The following is an 18,890-nucleotide window of genomic DNA, read 5'->3' as shown; positions in this document are numbered from 1 at the left end:
AAGGACATTCTGTCACAAAATCCTCACAATCACTCTGGTTATTATGCACTGCATGATATCTATTGAAGACATAGTCCTCGTTTGCTTTTGAATTGAAGCCATGGTAGCATGCACCAAAGCCCTTTTTTCCTATTATTTAGAGGTGCTGGTCAAACTTTGTGTTTTGAACTATTCAGGACATGACATTTACAATGTGAACCTGCACTAGTAATCAGATTTTTCTTTACAAAAAACGGAGGTTGACACCATCATGTGACACCACCATGTAAGTTTTCAAACGCATGATAGAAACTTATGAGGAAGCCATGACCTACCTTCTCTGGGTCATACATGTTCATGAGGAGCCAGGTTTGCCTTATCTTTTGAAACTTCCATTCTGGGTGTTTTTTGGACCAGCTGCAATCAAAGCAAAACAGGTTTATGGTAATGAAGTGCACTACAAAAATAAAAAACAACAACATTGGTTCAAAAATAAGTGGCTGAAATCCATAAATTGCCCATGTGACATATGCTTAGGGAGCGGCATGTATCTCTGTTTAGGAGAGTTCCTGTTTGACAACAAGCTGATCACAAAGTGTCCACACCTAGCGATCAATTAAAATCTATGATAAACCTGGAAGTGTTGAATTTCTCTGCAGCGCCACCACAGGGGATATGCAGCATTACACTTTGTTCATTTAAATCAATGGACTGTCCATGTAATGCAGGACAAGACAGGTCCTCCAGAGTGAGAGAAGCTCTTTGTAACTGCTCTCTATTCTGGATAACAGAAGAGGATTCGGAGCAGAGGACCACCCCTCCTTCCCTCTATTAGTAACATAGTACATAAGGCCGAAAAAATACATTTGTCCATCCAGTTAGGCCTGTTATCCTGCAAGTTGATCCAGAGGAAGGCAAAAAAAAAAAAAAAACGGTGAGGTAGAAGCCAATTTTCCCCACTTAATGAGAAAAAAATTCCTTCCCGACTCCAATCAGTCAATCAGAATAACTCTCTGGATCAACGACCCCTCTCTAGTAGCCATAGCCTGTAATATTCTTACACTCCAGAAACACATCCAGGCCCCTCTTGAACTCTTTTAGTGTACTCACCATCACCACCTCCTCCGGCAGAGAGCTTCATAGTCTCACTGCTCTTACCGTAAAGAATCCTCTTCTATGTTTGTGTACAAACCTTCTTTCCTCCAGACGCAGAGGATGTCCCCTCGTCACAGTCACAGTCCTGGGGATAAATAGATGATGGGAGAGATCTCTGTACTGACCCCTGATATATTTATACATAATTATTAGATCTCCCCTCAGTCGTCTTGTTTCTAAAGTGAATAACCCTAATGTTGATAATCTTTCAGGGTACTGTAGTCCCCCCATTCCAGTTATTACTTTAGTTGCCCTCCTCTGAACCCTCTCCAGCTCTGCTTTGTCTGCCTTGTTCACAGGAGCCCAGAACTGTACACAGTACTCCATGTGTGGTCTGACTAGCGATTTATAAAATGGTAGGACTATGTTCTCATCACGGGCATCTATGCCCCTTTTGATGCAACCCATTATCTTATTGGCCTTGGCAGCAGCTGCCTGACGCTGGTTTTTACAGCTCAGTGTGCTCTTCACTAAAATTCCTAGATCCTTTTCCATGTCAGTGTTACCCAGTGTTTTACCATTTAGTATGTACGGGTGACTTGCATTATTCCTTCCCATGTGCATAACCTTACATTTGTCAGTGTTAAACCTCATCTGCCACTTATCTGGCCAAGCCTCCAATTTATCCAGATTGTATCCTCTGTAGCAGTATACTGTCCTCTTCCGTGTCAATTACTTTACACAGTTTAGGATACTTTCACACTTGCGGCAGAGGATTCCGGCAGGCAGTTCCGTCGCTGGAACTGCCTGCCGGATTCGGCAATCCGGACGCAAACGGATGGCATTTGTCAGACGGATCCTGATCCGTCTGACAAATGCATTAAAATACCGGATCCGTCTCTCCGGTGTCATCTGGAAAAAACGGATCCGGTATTTATTTATTTATTTGTTTTGTATTTTTAAAGGTCTGCGCATGCTGCAGTATTTTCTCCGGCCAAAAAACATAAGAGGGACTGAACTGATGCATCCTGAACGGAATGCTCTCCATTCAGAATGCATTAGGATAAAACTGATTATCGGTAGTTGTTTTCTGGTATTGAGCTCCTGTGACAGAACTTAATACCGGAAAAGAAAAATGCTAGTGTGAAAGTACCCTCAGTGTCATCTGCAAAAATTTATATTTTACTGTGCAAGCCTTCTACAAGATCATTAATAAATATATTGAAGAGAATAGGGCCCAATACTGACCCCTGAGATACTCCACTAGTGACAGTGACCCAATCTGAGTGCGTACCGTTAATAACCACCCTCTGTTTTCTATGACTGAACCAGGTACTTACCCACATACAGACATTTTCTCCCAGTCCAAGCATTCTCATTTTATATACTAACCTTTTATGCGGTACAGTGTCAAATGCTTTGGAGAAGTCCAGATATACGACATCCATTGATTCGCCGCTGTCAAGTCTAGAACTTTCCTCCTCAAAAAAACTGATTGAATTAGTTTGACATGACTGATCCCTCATAAAGCCATGCTGATTTGGCGTTATTTGCTTATTTTCCTTGAGGTACTCCGAGATAGCATCTCTTAGAAAACTTTCAAACAGTTTACCCACGACAGATGTTAAACTATAGTTTCCGGGCTCTGTTTTTGGAACCTTTTTGAATATTGGCACTACATTTGCTATGCGCCAATCCTGTGGAACACTCCCTGTCACTATAGAATTCTTAATTATCAGAAATAAGGGTCTGGCTATGACATTACTTAATTCTCTTAGGATACGGGGGTGTATGCCATCTGGTCCTGGCGATTTGTCTATTTTAATCTTTTTAAGACGCTGCTGTACTTCTTCCTGGGTCAAAATCACTGTAGAATTGCAGTGGCCAATATGGCGGAACTGCTCAGACCCCAAACACTGTAGCGTGTTTCTCATTGGGCGAGCAGTCCCATCGCATGTGAACCACAGAAATATCGTGGCAGATATGGAGGAGCTGCTCAAACCCCAAACACTGTAGCGTGTTTCTCATTGGGGGAGCAGTCCCACCGCATGTGGACCGCAGCAAACGACCATCCCGAGCAATTAATGCGTACAAAGGAGGACGCCAGCGCGGTCCACATGCACCACAAAAGCATCCTGCACAGGCAGAGCATTGTGCGGATGAAAATACAATTATATAAATCACAGAAGAAAATGCACCAAAAGGATATGTCACTGACTAAACTAGCTGGTCATACAAGCAGATATTAAAAGCTGAGACTTCCGCCAATATGTTCCTGTCAGGAAGATATCGGAGCCCATCATTGCACCACGTCACGGTCACTCAGCATGGCAAAGGGTCCTACCACTACGCTAACTGTGGTGTGAACACGGTCTGAAGGTGATGTAGTCCAGCTCACAGCCCAGCCTGCATACAAATGCCTAGCAGGACAGCCAGTGCAATGTGAACAAAGCAGGACTGTGAGCCCCACCCATATCAGACCATGTGATGAAGGATTCCAGGTGCAAAGGAATGTTCAATTGCCAGATGAAGGCACATTCAAGACATAAAACAAAATCACTGTAGAATTGCAGTGGCCAATATGGCGGAACTGCTCAGACCCCAAACACTGTAGCGTGTTTCTCATTGGGCGAGCAGTCCCATCGCATGTGAACCACAGAAATATCGTGGCAGATATGGACCAGCTAGTTTAGTCAGTGACATATCCTTTTGGTGCATTTTCTTCAGTGATTTATATAATTGTATTTTCATCCGCACAATGCTCTGCCTGTGCAGGATGCTTTTGTGGTGCATGTGGACCGCGCTGGCGTCCTCCTTTGTACGCATTAATTGCTCGGGATGGTCGTTTGCTGCGGTCCACATGCGGTGGGACTGCTCCCCCAATGAGAAACACGCTACAGTGTTTGGGGTTTGAGCAGCTCCTCCATATCTGCCACAATATTTCTGTGGTTCACATGCGATGGGACTGCTCGCCCAATGAGAAACACGCTACAGTGTTTGGGGTCTGAGCAGTTCCGCCATATTGGCCACTGCAATTCTACAGTGATTTTGTTTTATATGTCTTGAATGTGCCTTCATCTGGCAAGTGAACATTCCTTTGCACCTGGAATCCTTCATCACATGGTCTGATATGGGTGTGGCTCACAGTCCTGCTTTGTTCACATTGCACTGGCTGTCCTGCTAGGCATTTGTGTGCAGGCTGGGCTGTGAGCTGGACTACATCACCTTCAGACCGTGTTCACACCACAGTTAGCGTAGTGGTAGGACCCTTTGCCATGCTGAGTGACCGTGACGTGGTGCAATGATGGGCTCCGATATTTTCCTGACAGGAACATATTGGCGGAAGTCTCAGCTTTTAATATCTGCTTGTATGACCAGCTAGTTTAGTCAGTGGTATATCCTTTTGGTGCATTTTCTTCAGTGATTTATATTCTTCCTGGGTCAGACAGGGCACTTTTAATGGGGAATAAACTTTTACATTCTGCATTTCACCTGACAGTTTATTTTCTTCAGTGAATACAGTGGAGAAAAAAATATTTAATAGCTTTGCTTTCTCCTCATCGCTCTCTGCAACTCCCCCCTCATTACTATGTAGAGGGCTGACATCTTCAGATTTATAATTTTTTACCATTTATATAATTGAAAAACATTTTAGGGTTAGTTTTGCTCTCTTTGGCAATTAATCTCTCGGTCTTTAGTTTGGCTGCTTTTATTTGTTTTTTACATATTCTATTTTTTTACTTATGGCCATATACAGTGCTTACATTGTCCCATAGCACACCTATACATAAATGTAATGCTACCTGTATCTTTTTCTTTACACTTGCAGAAGCTGGAAAAACTAACTTTGATTCATATGCAAATGAGCACTCGCAAGTGCCCAGGTGCAGCGTTCACTGTGTTGGAGCCCAGCCTCTGCCCGCCCTCCTATTCCCTTGCGTCATCCTTCGGTCCGGCCGAGATCCCGCATCTGCGCACTGCCTCGCCGGGCCGGGGCATGCACACTTTAACGACGCGAAACCAGAGGCAATGTGGCGTTTGCCGGCGCATGAGCAGTAGTTAAAGCAATGCCGTGCCCACAATAGGCATCGCAGTGTGCATGCTCCGGCCCGGCGAGGCAGTGCACAGGCGCGGGATCTCGGCCGGATCGAAGGATGACGCAAGGGAATCGGAGGGTGGGCATATGCAGAGGCTGGGAAACAATGAAAAAAGGCAGAGCAGCCTGGGCTCCAACACAGTGAATGCCGCCCCTGGGCACTTGCGAGTGCTCATTTGCATATGAATTAAACTTTGTTTTCCAGCTTCTGCAAGTGTAAAGAAAATAACAAATTACCCTTACATTCATGTATAGGTGTGCTATAGGACAATGTAAGCACTGTATATGGCCATATGGTGGTGACAAACTCCCTTTAAATGCTTTCTTTTTGTCATTTATTGCTTTCTTTACAGTTCTATTTATCCACATTGGTTTTTCTTGTTCCTTAACCTTTTATTCCCATAAGGTACCGTATGTAGCTCTCACAATTAGAATTTAGGATTGGTCACTATTTCCCAGGTGTTCCCCAACCTGCACGTCTGTTGTTCTGTCAGGTCTATTGGTTAATACTAAGTCCAGTATGGCCGTCCCTCTAGTCGGGTCCTGAACCATTTGGGAGAGGTAATTGTCTTTGGTTACTGCTAAGAACCTGTTTCCTTTATGAGATGTACAGGTTTCAGTTTCCCAGTCTATATCTGGGTAGTTGAAGTCCCCATAATAACCACCTCATTATGATTTGCCGCCTCGTCTATCTCGTTTAGTAGCAGATTTTCTGTGGACTCTGGTATATTAGGTGGTTTATAAAAAACTCCTATTAGTAATTTATTATTGTTTTTGCCTCCATGTATCTCTACCCACAGTGACTCCACATGTTCATGTCCCTCACTTATATCTTCACGGACTGTGGGCTTTAGACAGGACTTTACATAAAGGCAGACCCCTCCCCGGTTTTGGCGATCCTTTCTAAACAGACTGTAACCCTGTACATTAACTGCCCAGTCATAGCTATCATCCAGCCATGTCTCAGTTATTCCCACTATTTCATAGTCCTCCTCACACATCACTAATTCCAGTTCCGCAGTTTTATTAGTCAGGCTTCGGGCATTGGTATACATACATTTAAGAGGTTTATGTATATTTTGTACCCTACACTTTTCCTTCTGAACTGTTCTAGTCCCTCCTTCCATTCCTCCCCCAGTCCCACTACCTTGCCCCCGGTCTCTATCTGCACTATCTTCCCCTCATATAATGTAATTTCCCTCCCCTCAGTCCCTAGTTTAAACACTCCTCCAACCTTCTAGCCATCTTCTCCCCCAACACAGCTGCCCCTTCCCCATTGAGGTGCAGCCCGTCCCTACGATAGAGCCTGTAGCCGAGAGAGAAGTCGGCCCAGTTCTCCAGGAATCCAAACCCCTCCTTCCTACACCAGTTCTTGAGCCACTTGTTAACCTCCCTAATCTCCCGCTGCCTTTCTTGTGTGGCTCGTGGTACCGGTAGTATTTTGGAAAATACCTTTGAGGTCCTTGCCCTAAGCTTTTGACCTAAATCCCCAAAATCATTTTTAAGGACGCTCCACCTACCTATAACTTTGTCATTGGTTCCGATATGGACCATGACTGCTGGATCTTCCCCCTAAATTGGTTTTCTAAACTGGAGAACCCCTTTAAAATATGGTAATCCAAATCACAAGGCAGGACCTATGAAACCTAAAGCCTTATTCAGTCCAACCAAGCAGCTTCCATAGAAAAAGGCCATGCAAGACTGGGTCTGTTGCCAGTTTTCTGCTCTGCCCTCTGGAGTGGATACAGAATTAAGCTTTGATACATAATGAACTGTCAGGTATCGCCCCCTTTTTAATTCCACATCTTGAAACCCTTTATTCTCAAATGATGGTAGATATGCTGGAGCTTCAGGGTAAGTAATGGAGACCAGTCTGTGAACATCAATGGCTTTTGAAAGTAAGCCTTCCTCAGTTTCCTTTTTTTTAAAGCACTTTGCCAAAGAAAGCTTTTAAACTGTGTCAAATTGTCTGGAAAAGTGGCTATACAAAGCCTGGCTCTATCCGAAGAGCCTGACCGAGAGCAGAACATGTGTCTCCTTTATGAGTTCCAGACTGCGCCTATTGCAAACAGTCACTTCTCCATAAACGGGAAATGGAGCGTGCGAGATGTCATGGGCTTCAGGTGCACCATGTAATGCTTCCATATGCCCGGGATGGAGAAGAATGTATACCCAGATGTTGTGGGGGAGTGGAGAACCATCTAGAGGGTCCTACATAAAAATAAACGAATAATACGATCAACCTAAATGAACTGAAGGTTGAAGAGATTGGGGGTTGCTTTGATTATAATTGAGCTTCCACCCCCTTTCAATTCTTTGGGTGAATGACAATTTGAGACGGACTGGTTACTAGGTGTTTGCTGCCTGATTGCTACGCAGTCTACACCTAGCAACCGTTCTGTCAGACATGATATGGCTGTTCAGTTCAGAGCTGGAACGATGCTGTACTAAATGGGTAAAGCTGATATGCATCAGCCAAGTTGTGGCATTACCCCCCCCCCCCCCCCCCAATCTCATGCTGTGTAAATTACCAATTAGGTGGAGTGCCACTTTATCCAATCGTTCTTTAGACTTAGAGAGGCTAGCCCCACCATAGAATGCCCCCATACTATCATAAACTCCCCCCTTTAATGCAAAATCTAACAACTCTACCTCTTTTGGGGTATAGACTATTGTTATTTTTATGAAAAAGGGGTTGTCCCACGAAAAATATTCTATCTGGACCTGAAGACTTTCGTAATTGGATGTAGATAAAAATTTAGCATAGCCACTGAGTTATTTAATAAAATGTATCTGTATACCGCCACCTGGTTCTTTTTCAGTTTTTTTCTGTCCACCTTGAGTTGGTCGCACACGCTCAGTTCCATTCTTCAACTGCCACCAGCATAGTCTACTGTTGTAAGCTGTGAAAGTTTCAGGGAGAGAGCTGCAGCAGGAAGGATATGGCCCCTGAGCTGCGATAGGAAGACAGCGCCAGCAGAAAGGACACCCCCCTGAGCTGTGAGGGGGAGAGGGTTGCAGTGGAAAAGACACCCCCCCTGAGATGTGATAGGGAAAGAGTTGCACTAGAAAGGACCCTGTGCAGGGAGAGAGCTGCAGCAGGAAGCACACGCCCCTGAGAAAGGCCATGCCCCCTGAACAGCCAGCTGTTCTCACAGGAGAACCCCTTTAAATAGAAGTCCTTTAGTAAAGAAATGTTATTTCGAGGGGAGGGTTTGGTGACACTCAAAATGGCTGCAATTACAATTCACGCAAATGTTGTCGCCCAGCAGTTTCAGCCCTTGTCTAGTAATGCTAGGACACATCTCCTGTCCTATTATTAGGCATGCATTCTACTGAGGACCATGGGTGACAACCAACTTTAAGTAGTGGTTGGAAAGGAATTTTAAGCACGTCTCACAGGCTTGTGATCTTTTTGACAGAAACTAGGAAAAATCAATGCCCCAATTACTTTGCATAGAACGCTGTTTTGGATGGCTCTGACACAAAATGCGTTGTTGCATGGTTTTAATAAGGTAAGTTGGGACATCGACGTCTCGGGCAGCGTTCTATAATATCTTCAACTCACAGTTTCTCTGTCGAGTAAGTGTCTCTGTGCAAGAAAAACATAATCCTTCCCATAAAAATAGCATAGAGCAGCTAGACATAGAAACCGAGATCCTAATTCTGTCCTTCATATTTCTACACTACGTATGTTGCCAAGACGCAGGAGGCGCTGGCACTACTGGCGGAGGCGCTATAATACTTGTGTGTCTTATTATATGACGGAATGAGAAAATGTTTACTAGAAAACTATTCTTAAACTACAACTGTTGCCCCACGCACAGTGACAGAAGACATTTTCAGACAGCCACTTATCAATTTAAAGGGACACTAGACCTAATCTGCATCAAATTTCTCATCCTGGTTCTTTTTCAGGGCCTGATTCCCAGCCATAATGAACACCGATATAACAAGCCGATCAGTGTTTATGTAAAAATCATTTGCATTGGGAAGCAACCTGTATGGGAAATATGAGACTGTTCGGTCCCTATAGAGAATGCATATTGTGGGTAGCGCATCCCATTTATATAGGGAGATGTGCTGCTGACATTGGCAATTTTTTGTCATTTGCTGGCTATAATCTGCCATATTTACATGAATCAACGTGGGAAATGCGCTGGACCCGTTTGGAAGTAAGGCTTTGCTTACATCTCATATTTTTGGGTCAAGGTACTGTATTGGCTATTGACCACACTGTAAAAAAAAAATAAGCATACTGCAAAATAAAGTATACTGTACTTTTTTACTAGAAAACCTAGTACACTGTACTTTCCCATACAGTGGGGGAAAAAAAAAAATATATATATTAACAATAGTGACCCAGCTTATGCCCTAGGTACATGGAGGCCTATGGACAAGTTCAGCATGCATGCCAGGAGCTTTTCTGGCGCACTTGCCAAATGTGCAAAAAAAAACAAGATGTGAACTGGGTCTAAAGTGAGACTAGAAAAAGGTTAGCCCCCGAGATAAATTATTAATCTCACACATCGTTACCAATTTTATGGAATCATTGTGAAGGCTGTACTAAAATACACTGATACACGTGCCCCCAAAATGTATGTACTCACAATGGTCCCTGTGAGCAGTGGAGCTCAGGTTCAGTTTTCCCGCTCTGAGGCACTAATACAGACTAGGATTAATTTCTAACCAAGCCTAACATAGCCAAGATAAGAAGACTCCTCAATGAATATGACTTACACCAGCTCGAAACGCGTTAACTTTTTTTTTTTCTGTGTTGGCCATATTTATTTCCAGATGTTCACCTAGAACGTGGCCCTGTAATATTTAAATATTGATAAGATTTGTATAAGAAGGAATGTTTTGTGATCGAAGGGTGAGTAGAAGTTGGAAAAAAGATGGTGACCCATTTTCATCATGGCTGCATACAGTACATACTCTACGGTACGGCTTGCAATATTACTTTGTACAAGGAAGCAAACTTCGCACTGTTCCTCCTAGTAGCTTGTTGTGTTACATTGTTATTCAGATTTACACATTTTGCCTCATGGGTCCAGATTTTATGATCTCATTCTAGCTCCTTGTAGTCTCCCTTTAACACAGCTGGGGCTGATGTGGTCAGTTTGTCTTCAGGAGCTAACTTTAGAACCTGGAGCTCAGCCAAGAAATGAATCAAGGTCATCGGTCTTAGAGGAAATCCTCACGAGTTCTCCGATCAGGAGGTGCTGTTATGACCACAAATGACCCAAGTTTTGCTCCCCATCATGAGGGTAAGAGCTCAGATAAGTTTTCCACAGAAACCAGGAATGGACTGGTCATATACCAGGGATATCACAATGGATGGAGTATTCAAAGAAGACGTTCTGAGCTGTTTTGCAGATGGGTCGAGGCACCTGTGGACTTTAGGACATAACTCTATCTTTTCAGTTTTCATCGCCAGAGGAGACAGGAACTGCAGATTGATTTCACATCCTGTTGCTGTCAACCATTCTTCTCAACGCATTTTTGTTAAACTGCATGGAAAAAGAAGCCATAATGGCATTTCAGAGGACAGCTTGATTGAATGTCATCTCCGGGGATAGGATTACAAGCCTCTCCAGATATCAACCAAAAGCCAAGAATGAGATCAGGAATGTATGAGGACTCTGTCTCCTCCCTGTTCTTACTTAACATCTCATTGCAGAAACAAACAAGACTCCTCCAGACGGCGTGTCATCAGAAGTTATAGGAGGAAATGAACAAAGACTTTTAGAAGAATAGGTAGGTGGTATTAAGGAAGTTCAATGTGAAGGTTCACTTTTGGTAAACATGGTCTCATCTTAGGAAACGGAATGAATAGCAATCCCCCAATATATATTCTACAAGCAGTAGTGACTGGCTAAAGGGATTCTGTCACCACATTTGGACATTATAGACCGCTTACATAGCGTTCTGGCATAACTTTAGATGAGTCAAATGGTACTTTTGTTGCGTTCTTCTGCGGTTCACCTGCGGCAAAAACTGGCTTTTAATCATATGTAAATGAGGGCTCACAAGAGCCCAGGGGCGGCGTTAACTTCTTTGGAGCCCAGGCTGATCATCCTCTTTTGTTAATAAACCCGCCCCAGCCTCTGCCCGCCCTTCTCTTCCCTTGCGTCCTCCTCATCGCCCAGCGAAATCCCGCACCTGCGCTCTGCCTTGCTTGGCCGGGGCATGCGCACTGCGATGCGCAATGTGGGCATGGAATCGCTGTAGCTACTGCGCATGCTCCGGCCAAGCCGTGCCCACAGTGGTAATCGCAGTGCGCATGCCCAGGCCAAGCGAGGCAGAGCGCAGGCACGGGATTTCGCTGGGAAAGGAGGAGGACGCAAGGGAAGAGAAGGGCGGGCAGAGGCTGGGGAGGGGATATTAACAAAAGAGGATGATCAGCCTGGGCTCCAAAGAAGTTAACGCCGCCCCTGGGCTCTTGCGAGCCCTCTTTTACATATGAATAAAAGCCCGCTTTTGCCGCAGGTGAACCGTAGAAGAACGCAACAAAGGTACCATTTGAATTATCTAAAGTTATGCCAGAACGCTATGTAAGCGGTCTATAATGTCCAAATGTGGTGACAGACTCCCTTTAAATAAGGTTGAAGAGCGCTCTTCATGATAGTAATATACAGAGACTATGGCACCCATAAGTCTATGAAGAAGCAGACACAAACCCTTCTAAATCAGTCAGTGCGCTATATTTGAAGTAGCAGACACAGGCTCTCGTAAAACAGCCAGGGATCTGCCGGCAGAAAATATATGACATTCAAGGATAGAGGGAACAAGTGTAGACTGTAGGAATATGGAATTATGACAGGGATAGAAACATGGGGAGAACATACACTCCATAATTATGGCTTCAAAAAGTTGCAGAATAGAATTCTGCAACTTTTTGGATTTCTTTGCTCAAATACTTTGCAACATTTACACCACTTCCCATATGGTTAGACCGTCAAGCTAATTTAAACCACAATCATCAACTATGACTTTTTAAGAAGTTGAAAAAAATGTCTCAATCTATCCTGTAAAGGGGTGGTATAGGAAATGGAGTAATATCTCAAGACAGAAGTGTTAGACTTAAAGATGCACCAAATGTATCAAACATCGCGCATCATTTGATACATTTGGTGCAAATTATGCCAACAAAGGGGAGATTTATCGAAACTGGTGCAAAGGAAAACTGTCTTGGTTACCCACAACAACCAATTTCACCTATTTTCTAAAACCTTTGCACCAGTTTGGATAAATCTCCCTCAAAAACTTCTTCACAATTAACTTTAAAGGGGTTGTGTACATTTGGAGAGGGGGGGGGGGGGGTAAAACCTCCCTTCTCGGCAGACCTGCGAAGGTAAGTATACTTACGTAGTTCCGCAGCAACTGTACTCTTAGGTATCCACTACTCTGCTCGGGTCCCTTGATGTAAACTTCCAGTTTGACGCTGCTGCAGCCAATCTATGGCTGCAGCGGCAACCTGCTCCCTTTGCATCACGTGACCATTGGACATGATGCAAAGGGAGCAGATAACCAAGTGAAGCAGCCAAGGCTGGAGAGTACAGGAGCCAGCATTGTAAACCAGATAAGTATAGTTCCTTCCACAGGTTCCCCCCCCCCCCCCAAAACGTGCACAATAAGTTTCCACCACAAGTTCAATGTAAAATAGCCCTTGGTTGAATTTGAACCCAAGACCTCAGTGCTGCAAAACAACAGTTCTAATCACTGAACCACTGGGCTAATGCCTACAATGAGCACAGAATTCATTTGAATTGGGCTAAGGAACAGTGGCTGGAAGTGCCCCCCTTCATTTTTGTGATCAGTGGGGCCCCTGCTGAACTGCGAGTGATTAGCAGGGGTGGCAGTAATTAGTAGCTTGTATTCTTCACAGGCTGTAGTGATGTTCTGATGGTGATCACAGAATACAGACTGCTGGAAATGGAACATGACTCTGAAATGACCTCAATCTCAGATCAAACCTTCTACAAATGTCTGACAAAATATAATTGGGAATAGCTATTTATGCATTTTTCTCATACAAAAGATGCTGCAAACTGGAGTTTCAGTATAAAGCCTAAGGTCTCATGCACACAAATGATTTAGATGCGGACCCATTCAATGAGGTCGCAAAAAAATCAGCATTTCCTTTCTGCAAAAAAACAGAGAACATGGCCTATTTTTGTCCATTTTGCAGACAAGAATAGGCTTTTTTTTTTAACATGGGGCAGGATGTGCGGAACGGGAAAATGTGGGATGCACATGGCCAGTATCCGTGTTTTAATTTCAAAACAGATACAGTCGTGTGCATGGGGCCTAATTGTGTAGAAGCCCACAAAGACAGAGTGGACAGCATGTACTGGTTAACACAGTAGGAGGAGGGACTCGTGGAACAAGCTGTGACGGCGGATGAGGCAGTAAACACAATGGTGAGGGTGAGAAGTATAGGAAACACTTGCTCCACATCTACGTGTAACGTAAGCAGCTGGAGGTGCTGTTTACTCTGGAGCTCAAGTAAATACTCTACTAAAAATGGAAGATACATGTGTGGGAGGACAGTCACCGGATGAAAGCCGTACAAGGTCCAGCAACTATGGAGAACTAGATTTAGTCCATACAGATTAAAGGGGTTCGCCAGCTGAGTAAAAATTGGCGGCGCTAGGCTCGGAGGGGTCTAAAAACCTAAAAAGATGGATCATCAACTTCACCAATCCCCTCCGTTCATACGCTGCTCTCCACTTCCTGTCATGGCCCAACACTGCCAAGGCTGGAGTTCGGCTGAGTGGGTCTTTTCTGGCATTTCCAGTATGTCGAGCCTGGATAGAAAGCGGAGAGCCGTCAGAGCAGCATCAGAACTGCAGTAGGTGGGGATCGGTGAGAGCAAGTATCCATTGTTTTGTTTTAAGCCTCTCTGAGCCCACTGCTACCAATTTTTACTTGGCGGGAGAACCCCTTTAAAGGAACAACAAATCTGGAAATTAATTCGGGTAAAGGAAACAGTACAAAAGTATATATCTATGTGTTCAGTTCCTGTACAAATCTGTCAGAGGAAAAGTATCCTCCTCAACACCCCCTCCATTTCTGCTGGTGTCTGATGGTAGGACTTACAGGAGGTGGAGCTTTGCAACCCTGGCATTGCAGGATCGGGACGGAGGCTGCACGGATTACAGGGGTGCTTTGACAGGTGGAAAAAAAAGTAAAAAAACATCAGCTCCCCCCAGATAATTTTAGAACCGGACCTTTCATTTAAACAGGGTCATCTGCTCTCAATAACCTCTATTTCATAGGAGACTCGCCAAACGATAAGCTACTGGGACCCCCAACAGCCACTTGTAATCAGAGGAGAAACCTGACAGCAAGTGGTCAGTTTTCCGGCAGGGCCACCTCAGGAGAAATGAACTAGTTATCATCTGCTTTGGGGTATTCGGAAATAGATTTTCTAAAACAGACACCCCATTTAAAAACCATTTTAGGTTATCAAACAAGACAGCCACTACTTGATGTCTATTTAAAGAGGTTCTTCACCCCTGGGGACCTTTTTTTTGCACACTTTCCCCCAACTTGGCCAGACCTGCAGTGGGAATCATACTTACCTGATGCTCACAGCTGGGTTCTGGCTCGGGTGCTGCAGGTCACAGGTCTCCCTGTGTCAACATCCGGTTTGACATGGGTCATGTGGCTGCTACAGCCCAGCCAATGACTGCATGCAGTGGTGGTGTATCACCCATGCTTGTCAATGGGTTAAGTGATGAGTGTATTTCACGTCACCACTACAGCCAGTCATTGACTGCAGCAGCCACTTAACTCATTTCAAACCAGAATGTTGACGTGGGTAGATTTGTGGTGCTCGAGGAGACACAATGGAGCAGGAACCCAGCAGCGTGGATCAGGCAAGTATAATTCCCACCACTGGCCCAGTCATGCTGGTGGGTCTACACAAAAGATCCTCAGGGGTGAACAACCCCTTTGAGTAGTGATACACCCCTCACTCCTGTAGATTTATCACTCAAGTCTGGCAAAGTTGGGAGACATCCCCTATGTGGTTGTAATGGTGGCCATTTTGGCTGCCACTCAGCTTTCCAAAAATCAGATGTAGCAAAGAATTCAATAAATTTAGGAGGCGTTTTATTGGTTTCCTTGATGAAAGTGAAATTTTGATAATCTGATGTCAATGTGCCTCCACTGCTGATCTATTCCAGATCTTATTTAATTTCAGTCTCTGGTATCTCTTTCAGCAAAAGAAGGAAAATCCACGATATTGTTTTCTATTTACAATCCAACAGAAAACAGATGGTCCAGAGCGTTTTCAAGGGCCTGAAAACAACTGCACGAAATTCCAGCTGCTGACCAGATATGACAAACTCTTGTCATCTCCTTGGACGTATAGAGAAGTTCCATCTGTGCCAGAGAATGTGCTGCTCCTCTCCTTGTGCATCATCTGGATGATAAGTGCCAACTTACGAGAAGAGCATACTTGCAACTTAACGGTGCCAGTAATGGCGCAGCTTCGGTCCGTCCTAAAATAGTAATCTATTATCTTAAATCTTGTTGTGCAACTCGTACTGATTTTTGAACTTTTCGTCTTTCCTAGGAAAACAAACACGGCCTCAGCAGATGTTTCACATTTACCACGTTCTCCTGACTTGGATGTTTATTAACTAATCAAAACCATTTGGGATTCGAAAAAGTCTGATCATACCTAGCTATTCCACCCCATCTGCTAAAGGTTTATTTATGTGGTCTATTTGTATGCATTAAGGACGTTACTGGCTCTAAGTCTATAGGATACAGCTGGCTTATGGGCCTTTTAACAAAGTCATCTCCAATGACCAACCCTTGAGTATTGATTTTGTTCGATTGCGAAATCACTTGGATTTGTCATTGATGCTCAATATCTACATCATTCGTCCTTGGTTGGTTTGTGCATTTCTGTGGAGTAACTAAAATTACAGGAGTGTCCCATGACCACTCATTAGGTCATAAATGTAGGATAGGTGGGAGTTCAACCTCTGGGTCATCATCTATTACTAAGAACGATGGGCTCCAAAACTGCACTTTTGGCCGGAGAATTGGACACCCTTTCCTAGTCACTATCCATAGTATGTGATCTGGCCATCAGAATCCGTTGATTGCTTTCACCTGGATAAATTCAGGTTAATTTCTATGAAGCGTTGCTGTGTCTTTTAAGGTTTCTTGTCCACAAAAATGGTGGTAGTCCCAGAGGTCCAACCAATACCTACCATGCCGTTATGACAAGGGGTCACAACACCTTCAAGAACGTTCCAGTTCTGGAGTGTTCTTAAAGCTGTATGCCTGTACAGCTTTAGTAAATGTCCTCCTTTTTGAAATCAGGTAATTAGCAAGTTTAAATCATTGAAGAAAAATGCATTACCTTCAGCAAAATTATGTCAAAGACCCAAAAATACATAAGCTCAGCTATTAAACACAGTTTGAATTGTCTCATCCGCAGATGTCGCAAACTTACTATGGCAGAGACAGACTGGGAACTTAAAGTGGTCCCGGAAAAAATATAAAAAATGGCCCAGATGTTGTAGGTAGGTCCAAGTTGACAGAAGGTATGGTAACACAAGAAGATGCAATACAATACAAGTTGGAATGGTTAGTAATACCATAGTGCAGCACAGAATACGATCACACAGGACCATATACCACAGTGCAGCATAAAGTACATCCGCATAAGCTGTCACTCTGTAGTGGTCATCAATAGCTGCCATGTTCTGTCCTTCTCTAATCGTCTCTGATGTAGATATGAAGCAGGGAACTTAGGAGGTGAGATGTGAGCCACAACACCAAGCCAGCCCTACCTTCAGCATGCTGCCTGGACTTCCTCTAATAATGACCCCTATAGTTCCCCCAGAAGTGTGTACCCGACCAGTGGCAGTGAGGAGGGGACTCAGGTCCCTATAGACATTGCCCTACCAGGAAAACTCGCTGTAGGGTCTATGCCCCGGACAATGGGCAAAAGATGGTATGAAATAACAAAAGGATCAATACTCACTTTACCAATCCCCTGCACCAACAATGCCCATGCTTCCCTAGTCCACAGCCGATCTATGGGCTCCACAGATGAAACAGCAAGACATTAGATTGCTGGGGTAACCAGTGCGGGCAGTGATTAGCAGTCATGTTGTGTCGACATGCCATCGCTGGAGCTGGGTGAATAGAGACTGGCGGGAAACCAGGGAAACATCGGCAGAGGAGCAACAGGGGATTGGTAAGGTAAGCATCACTCCTTTTATTATTTGAAGCCATTGGCAGTGGTTTGTAAAGAAATACATGGAGTTGGACAACCCCTTTAAAAATTCAAACAACCACCAAAAACACAAAGCTGTCTTATAGAATAATGCATGTTCAGTGAATAGGCATTCAAGCAATCTAAATCCAATTTAACTCAACATACCAATTACTATCAGATAAAAGCTCTAAAGAATCAATGTACCGTTTCAAGTACTTCAGGGCTTGTTCGCCGGCAGCAGATTTTGCTGGTTTCTCCTCCGTTTCTCCAGCAAGGCTTGCCTTTTCTTTTTTGAGCCTCTTTTCCTCCTTCTTGCGTTCTTTCTTAAGCTTTCTTTCCAGAACCCTGCGTTCCTCTGGGGTTAAGTCCTCGGTTTCTTTAGGGTCTTCAGGTTCCACCTGTAAAAAGAATTAAAATACATGAATACTTTTGTCATTATATATACAGTGAAACCTTTTTGAGGTGGTGGTCAACCAAAAATGCATTGAAAAGTGGTCCTCTAGGGGGATTTGTCTTGTCAAAGAAGATGGAATTTATGGTGGAACTGAAAAGCTGTCACAGGATGTCTGGTCTGGATGAGGTCTTCCCAAAGAGGTGGTCATTGGAGAGGTATGACTAGAATTATGTTGCTCTCGTTATCAACCATTTCAGGTTGGGAGGAGGATTCATGGCACTTTAACTGGATGATTGCCAGGAAGTTCAGTAAACTACCTGCCCCCGTGATTACTGCTTTATGTGACATATCTCAGACCGTCCAAAAACATTCATACATATGACTGACATTAGTAGCTCTGTCTAAGCTTCACCTTTTTCATTTATGACCGCATAGTTAATGGGTGACGTATTACTTCCTCTACGGTAAATATTAGTCTTCCACTCACGGAGGGTCATCTCAGGCGCTAGCACTTCATAAAAAAGGTCTTAGTAGGTGTCAGGACTGCATATATTAATTCAGTGACACAGGCGTGGAGCAACTTACTGTCATGTAAGGAATATTATGAAGGGTGTGATGCAAAAACCAATATATATATCTGCTGGAGCCTGCTGATGTCTAGTCTGAAGGGAATGTGTCACTGTGAATTCTGGGAGGACAAACTACATTCCTCCGTGGATGATGACAAGTTATGAACTAATGAGTCTTAAATTAGATATGAAATAGGAGTATGAGTTAAGGTGGTGGCTGGATGTCCTATTAAGTTGATAAGGAAACAATTGAGATTAAAATTGGTATTTTGTTTACAATTTTTTTATTCTAATATATATTAGAGTGTGTGTATATATATATATATATATATATATATATATATATATATACTTATTTATTAGTACTGTATATCAAATATAGCTTCTAGAATCCACTGTGATAAGTGTGAAACTAGCCATACAAATTAAAGGGGTTAAATCAGACATCATGTAGTACATGACAATATCTTTCTAATAAAGCTAGAACTAGCCCTGTACCTCACA

At 43.7% G+C, this 18,890-nt stretch overlaps 1 protein-coding gene across 1 annotated transcript in view; it reads right to left on the bottom strand.

The window, feature by feature from the left end:
• The window catches only part of C7H7orf50 (chromosome 7 C7orf50 homolog), a 239,383-nt gene that overhangs the window by 11,416 nt on the left and 209,077 nt on the right, over nt 1-18,890 (bottom strand). Inside the window, exons 4-5 of the mRNA XM_040441332.1 lie at nt 17,628-17,821; nt 315-396 (exon numbers count right to left, since the gene is read on the bottom strand). Of these exons, the coding sequence (XP_040297266.1) occupies nt 315-396; nt 17,628-17,821 (276 nt within the window). The remainder of the gene's footprint in view (nt 1-314; nt 397-17,627; nt 17,822-18,890) is intronic.

Source organism: Bufo bufo, chromosome 7 (assembly GCF_905171765.1).
Source record: "Bufo bufo chromosome 7, aBufBuf1.1, whole genome shotgun sequence".
Classification (NCBI taxonomy): Eukaryota; Metazoa; Chordata; class Amphibia; order Anura; family Bufonidae; genus Bufo; species Bufo bufo.
This window is presented reverse-complemented; position numbering and strand designations above follow the sequence as displayed.